This window comes from Microtus pennsylvanicus, chromosome 5 (genome assembly GCF_037038515.1).
Source record: "Microtus pennsylvanicus isolate mMicPen1 chromosome 5, mMicPen1.hap1, whole genome shotgun sequence".
Taxonomy (NCBI): domain Eukaryota; kingdom Metazoa; phylum Chordata; class Mammalia; order Rodentia; family Cricetidae; genus Microtus; species Microtus pennsylvanicus.
In genome coordinates, this window is record NC_134583.1 from 81,724,746 (window position 1) to 81,732,289 (window position 7,544).

Consider the following 7,544-nt stretch of genomic DNA (forward strand, 5'->3'; position numbering starts at 1 on the left):
AACTCCTAATGTGTATGGCCACTTAAGTCAGCTATGTCCTTTCTTTCCTGTCAGCTGTTCACCAGGAGATGTATGTATACAGTCCAGGGGTGGGCTTGGAGCCACAGGGTCTCTGATGTCAGAAGAACATAAATGTGTACCTATGGATGTTTCTGACATCCACAGAGGAAAATCAACAGGTTCAGAAACAACTATCACAGAGAAGTGAGATAAAGGACTGGATAATGGCTAATAGTACATTTGCGCTCTCTCTCTCTCTCTCTCTCTCTCTCTCTCTCTCTCTCTCTCTCTCTCTCTCCTCTTTGCAGTTTTCTTTCCACACACTTGGCTGGATACCCAGCCCCATGCCTGTGAACATACAGGTAGGTTTCATACTCATGTGCTTTGCCAGACTTTTGAAAACAGAGATATTTTCTTTCCATGTAGATTTCATGTGTGTTGCTCACAACTACACAGAGACACAGTAGGAACATGCGAGTTGAAATTTTGGAGTAAGTAAGTCTCAATACCTCAAATGGGAAGTAGAGAGAGGATGGGGGGTGATTGGGATGTTTGTGGGTAGACTCCAGCAGGAGTTCCTGCATCAATCTCTTTAGCCTCTCTGGGGCACCTGTGACCCATGGACACCGCACCCTCATCCCAGTCGGGATGACCTGCAGAATCACTTCACTTTCCCCCAGGAGGAGGACTGACTCTGGATTCACTGTTTTCTTATCATCTCAGGCTACCTGGGCAACACAGACAGCAAGCTGCTCCTGCCTCCTTTGTACTATAGTGCAGATGTAGGAGGTCAGTGTGGGGCAGGGAGCATATTCTCACATGTTTGACATGGTGTTTCATCTCTCAGAGGTGTAAATGCTGACGCAGAGGCATCTTCAACTGCTGCCAGACCCACAGACACATACAGTAGGGGATGTATGGACTAGAGGGGTGAAAAATAAAAAAAAAATAATATGTTGGTGGTGAAAAACAAACAAATAAATAAAAGAGTAAGTCCAGATCACATTGCATTTTATATTAGTAACAAATACTACTTAGAATTGGGATTTCCTGGGCAGTATTTGAGACATGTTTTAGAAAGTGTGTTCTTGTAGATCTTAGCTTCCGGTATTTTGTCTTCTAAATCTTAGCCTCCTGTATTTCATCTGCTAATCGTGGCAGCCGGGTCTGTTCCTCTCAGTGTTCAGTGACACCATGTACACACGCCAGCCACTGCCCAGTGATTACTAGAGCTCTTTGTGAAACAGAAGGTCCACTCTTTGTGTGCAGCCTGATCTGATGCCCTGTGAGAACAGAATAAAGATTGGCCCTGGTTGAAGTTTGGCAAGCTTCCCTGCCCAGACTACGCCATCATCACATTGAGCGTGATGTGCTGGGTTTAAGATGGGGCCAACGCCAGCACAGACAGCATGGTCTCTCACTCCCCTCTCCTTGCAATCCCCTCTGGAGCACTGTGAGATGGAGAAACGGGGGTGGTGCTTAGTGGTGGGGAATGCCAGTGAATGAACGCCCAGGACTGTTGTGTTTCAGAGCACTCTACTCTGGAAACGTGTGGAATGCTCTGCTGTGAAACTTGACTTGTGTTTTCACACTAGATGTGATTGCTGGACGAGAGCAGCCTGCCATACTGTGTGCGTTCCATGTAGCAGACCACAGGGCAATGTCCTGTCCCCTGTCACTGTCCGTCTGACCTTAGCTTGTGATTCATAACTCACACTCAGGGATGTTCCCTTCACGATGCCCTAATTGGCAGAGTCCGGTAGTAGGAAGTGTCAAGTGACCAGTACACACACAGTCCAGCAGGACCCAGTCTGGGTTGCCACAACTCCATGTCTTCTCAACAGATGCCTGCGTTCTCATCATCCAGGGTCTGTGTGTTCTGGACAGTGACTGGCAATATGAAGTCCTACAGGGATGGTTTGGTTCCTTCAGATGGCTCTCTGAGCTGCCTTGCAAGAACTGCGTCTGGGACCAATTGAGTTCCTATGGCCTAAAGTTGAGAGACATCCTAGAATCCTTAGGAGACCCTATTTTTTTTTTTTGCATCAACTTGAATATGAGTCTTGAATGCTATGCCCTAGATTAGTGTTCTTTAGTATTCTAGTGGAATAGAGTTCCAAGACAGGAAGTTCTAAGGTCATTGTTGTCCGCTGCATGAGAGCTCACATTGTCACAAAGGCCACATTGGTTCTGTCTCCAGAGAATCAGCCACTCAGTGAATCTTCTGTGTGTTATTCCCCCACACTCTCAGACAAGCACCCAGCACCAGAGGAAACTGTTCTCACTGCCACTGCACCCTTTCACAGCCCCACTGATGATGATAACTCATGTCTTCCCAGAACCCACACCACAATCTCCAGTCACTGTGGGCTTAGTGATTCATGTGACCATGGCCATTTCTTAATCCTTGTGGGATGAGATACAGCATATATAGAACGATTTGTTCAGGGACCTTGCATTCAGGGTCCACCCATATTCATAGCAGAGCCCATGTGTGGTGTGTTCTTGACCTGCTCATTACTTTAACGTGTGATCCATGAGAATGAAATTTAAATATTGCTTTCTTATAAGAATAGGTTCCTTATTACACAGAATTGATTGTTAACTGAGATTTAAATAGTTTTCAGTTAACTGGAATAAAGCTCATTCTTCTTTTGTCAGAGCCCCAAGCTACAACTCCCATCCTGGGCATACACAGTGTTATCCATGGCTCCTAAGAACCAGTCAGTTGTGACTATGTTCATCCTACAAAGCTTCATGGATGACCCCTGGATCCAGGATGCCCTCTTCTGCTTCTTCTTTACCTTGTTCATGGTGGCCATAGTTGGCAATGGACTGATTATCACAACCATCCACAGAAGTCCCAGCCTCCACACACCCATGTATTTCTTCCTAGTTAACCTTGCCCTGATGGATGTGATCTGCACTGTGACTGTCCTACCCAAGGTCCTGCAGAGCCTGGTGACCGAGAACACCATATCTTATGGGGGATGTCTCATACAGATGTTCATCTTCACTTGGGTCCTGAGCTCTGAGCTTCTGCTCTTCTCTGCTATGGCCTATGACCGCTATCTTGCAATCTGCCGGCCATTGCACTATGGAACCCTCATGAGTAACAGCGTCTGTGTGGCCCTTGCAACCTTTGTGTGGTTTACAGGGGCTCTCAATGCCTTGGTGCTCACTTGTCTAGTGTTGCCATTGTCCTTCTGTGGCCCCAATCTCATCAAACACTTCTTCTGTGAGATCCCTTCTGTGCTAGTACTGTCCTGCAGCCCCACCTTTATCAACGACATCATGACTGTCATTGCAGACATGTTTTTGTCTGGCTTGAACTTCCTCTTGACCATGACGTCCTATGGCTTCATCATCACCAGCATCCTGCGCATCCGCTCAGCTGAAGGCAAGAAGCGTGCCTTTTCTACCTGCTCTGCCCACCTGATTGTGGTCACCCTTTATTACTCCACTGTACTATATACTTACGTCCGGCCAGCCCTAGGAACTGCTGGTGTGTTGGACAAGGCTATTACTGCTCTGTACACCACTGTGACTCCAACTTTGAACCCCCTGATTTATACCCTGAGAAACAAGGAATTCAAAACATCCTTTAAAAAACTTCAGTTTCGACATTGACTACTTTGAGCTTCAAAAGGAACTCTGGAAGATGTGGTCAAGGAGTATGAAAGCTCATGTAAGCCTTTATTTAGGCATCTCCTGATTCTGGGGAATACAGGTCAAGTTATGACCTGAGCTAAGAAATACAATACTTTCTACCAGATAATACTGATTTCTAGTCTTTCAAATGTTTTAGATAACTTTAACCATTTCTGGGTTTTTTTTTTGTAGAAAAATAGGCTTATAAGTTCAATTTATTAAATGTTAAAGTATTTCTATAATTCACTGAATCAAATCTAGGTAAATCTTGAGTCTTTTCATGAACCCCACTTGATAATTTTTGATACTCTGTAGGGCCAAGAGTGAATGGCTAAAGAGACAGAGAATAACGAACCCTGCCCACACTTGTTCTTGGCATTTGCCTGTTTTATTTTTATAGTTTTCATCTTTCTTTCTTTCTTTCTTTCTTTCTTTTTTTTGGATTTTTTTTTGGAGACAGGGTTTCTCCATAGTTTTTGGTTCCTGTCCTGGAACTAGCTCTTGTAGACCAGGCTGACCTCGAACTCACAGAGATCCCCCTGCCTCTGCCTCCCGAGTGCTGGGATTAAAAGTGTGCGCCACCACCGCCCGGCTAGTTTTCATCCTTCTTACTTTTATATCACAGCTTTCCCTGGTGCTTGGTTCATCCCCAGTTTGAGGGAAGAAAATCCTCACAGAGCATCTGAGTTATGGGCTGACTTTGAAGTTATGAGCCTTTGAAGATGGAAGCTTCAGTCCCACCCGGTCTTTCAGTCCCAAAGAAACACACAGAGGTTTATATTTATTATAAACTGTTTGTCCTCTTAGCTCAGGCTCATTATTAACTAGCTTTTGCCACTTAAATTATCATTGTTATAATTCTTATCTATGTTTAACCACGTATCTTGGTTCCTTTCATCAGTGAGGCATTCTTATCTTGCTTCCTCTGCATCTAGCTAGTAACTGACTATCTTTCCTCAGACAAAAATAAACCTCTGAATAAGTCACAGTGTATTTAAAAATATACATAGGCTTGGGAGAGAGAGAGAAAACAAAGAGTATCAACAGTTACAAAAAGAAGTAAATAGTTTAAAAAAAATAAAACAAAGTTTTTAAAGAGACAGTACATAGATTGAAAGAGTAAAGACAATAAATATTAAAAATTTATAGAGAAAAGCCACGTAAAGATGGAAAATATGCAGAGACCCTGGATTATGTATACTATTAGATTTTCTTTAATTTTTTTTGACTGCAGAGAGACATTTAATCCCAGGGGCTGCTAAGCTAAACCAACATATGGATTTTAAAGTTATCTTGACTTCAAAATTTGAGTCTAAGGTATGTTACGTTGTAAAAGAGGTTCTACTTTTGTTTTCACTGACGATGAGAACCTATGGATTCCTACCAGGCTAATATGGTTTGATGGAACAAATTCCCTGAAAGGTCTCTGTGAACCCTAAAAATACTCCACCTGCAGAAACAGCAGGAAGCAGTTTGGAGAAAACAACATCCAAATTCCAAAATGATTGTTTATAAATGTTTGTTTTGATTTAGAGAGGGATATTATATAGAAATGAATACTTTTTACATTGGTATGGGTCTTGGTATACTGATACAAATTTAAGGTCGATTTTGTTATACTGTGTATATATACTCCTGCTCTTGTTTAAGGAATTGTGTTTGTGCAGCTCACTTAAAACTGTAACATATAATTAAGAGATATAGATTAATAGATGAGTCATTTATAATAATCAAACTCTTAGCATGTGGTTAGGTTTTCTAAATATACAGAAATATATTACAGTTAGATAGATAATCTTATACACTTCAAAGACCTATGGAATATGGCATTTAAAATGTTTTAAGAGGACTTTTCTTGACAGTGAGAAGTGTGAGCATGTATATCTTGAGCCTTTCATACATTGTGGTATTTGTCTATATCCTAGAGAGTCACATGACTAATACAGAGCAGATGGTTAAAAAACATGATTAACAGATGAATCAAGCAGTGTGGAGGAAAATAGCAGGTAAAACAGGACCGTGTCAATGGTTTATGGTTGTGATGGTTAATATAGTCATTGTTAATTTGACTGGATTGATCTCCAAAAATATTGCTGAGGGACACCTCCGTGATTATCTGCAAACTATTTCCAAAAAAGACTCACTGCACACCTGTGCATCATCTTCAATGTGTGCAGTACCTAAACAGGCACTGGGACAGGGAGGCATGGGACAAGGGAAAAAGTAGAAACCAGTTTTTAATCTTCTGTTCTTAGCTGCTACAAGGTAAGGAATCATCTCCACTACACCTTGTACTGCCACAAGGCTCTGCACTCAATGATTCCATAGTGACGTGACACTTTTGCCTAGTAAAGGAAGACTGAGGGGTAGCATGTGAACCACTGAACAACAGTGCTTGATCACATATAAAGTATGGAGAAGATATTGAGAACAGATAATTTATTTACCAATGTTCAGATTGTTATAGTCATTTACACATACATGCAGTAGCTAATAAACAAGAACTTAACTCAGAGAAGCAAGGCTGTCTTGTGTCTCTTTGGGAAGACAACATGACTTTCTATATAAAAGAAGAGTACCTGTCAGGACTTGGGGTGGCGTTGAGTGGGTTAATTTTTATTTGGCATACATAGATAAGTATCAACTAATCAAAACTACCAACACAGAACAAAAAGCACATATACAGATATTTAGTATGAAGGCAATTTTCTATAATGGCCATAGCCAAAGCATAAAGACAAGACAAAGCACAAAGACATTTAGCAAGACAAGTTGGAGACAGGCTTACCCTGTCAGAACGGCAATGTACATATTTTCTTTTTTTTTTTCACTTTTTTGTCTTTATTTTATTTATTTATTTTTTATTGAGAAAAGGAAGAAAAAAAACAAGTTTCCACCTCCTTCCAGCCTCCCATTTCCCTCCCCCTCCTCCCACTCCTCTCCCCCTCCTCCCACTCCTCTCCCCCTCCTCCCACTCCTCTCCCCCTCCTCCCACTCCTCTCCCCCTCCTCCCACTCCTCTCCCCCTCCTCCCACTCCTCTCCCCCTCCTCCCACTCCTCTCCCCCTCCTCCCACTCCTCTCCCCCTCCTCCCACTCCTCTTCTCCTCCCTCTCCAGTCCAAAGAGCAGTCAGGGTTCCCTGCCCTGTGGTAAGTCCTAGGTCCTCCCCCCTCTGTCCATATCTAGGAAGGTGAGCATCCAAACTGGCTAGGCTCCCACAAAGCCAGCACATTACATAGGATCAAAACCCCGTGCCATTGTCCTTGGCTTCTCATCAGCCCTCATTGTTCGCCATGTTCAGAGAGTCCAGTTTTAACCCATGCTTTTTCAGTCACAGTCCAGCTGGCCTTGGTGAGCTCCCAGTAGATCAGCTCCACTGTCTTAGTGGGTGGGTGCACCCCTCGTGGTCCCAACTTCTTTGCTCATGTTCTCCCTCCTTCTGCTCCTTATTGGGACCTTGGGAGCTCAGTCCAGTGCTCCAGTGTGGGTCTCTGTCTCTATCTCCATCCATCACCAGATGAAGGTTCTATAATGATATGCAAGATATTTGTCAGTATTGCTATAGGCTAGGGTCATTTCAGGTTCCCTAGCCTCAGCTGCCCAAGGAACTAACTGGGGACATCGCCTTGGGCACCTGGGAGCCACTCTAGGTTCAAGTCTCTTGCCAACCCTAAGGTGGCTCCCTTAACTAAGAATTGTGCTTCCGTGCTCCCCTATCCAACCTTCCTTTATCTCAATCCTCCTTTTCCCCCTAGTTCCCCCCATCCTCCCCTTCTCCCTTTTCTCTCCCCATCTCCCCTTACCCTCATCCCACCCCACCCCCAAGATCCCAATTTTCTCCCCACCAATTTTGTCTACTTCCCATAGCTAAGAGGATAACTATATGTTTTTCC

At 43.4% G+C, this 7,544-nt stretch overlaps 1 protein-coding gene across 1 annotated transcript; it reads left to right on the forward strand.

The window, feature by feature from the left end:
* Positions 1-2,706: 2,706 nt before the first annotated feature.
* LOC142851005 (olfactory receptor 13G1-like) lies at positions 2,707-3,630 on the forward strand. Its single transcript, XM_075974897.1, has one exon. The coding sequence runs from the start codon at positions 2,707-2,709 to the stop codon at positions 3,628-3,630; it is 924 nt and encodes a 307-aa protein (XP_075831012.1).
* Positions 3,631-7,544: the final 3,914 nt, after the last annotated feature.

Bases quoted from the DNA above. Each gene is read 5' to 3' on its own strand.
- LOC142851005 (XM_075974897.1), top strand. From the start codon at position 2,707: ATGGCTCCTAAGAACCAGTCAGTTGTGACTATGTTCATCCTACAAAGC.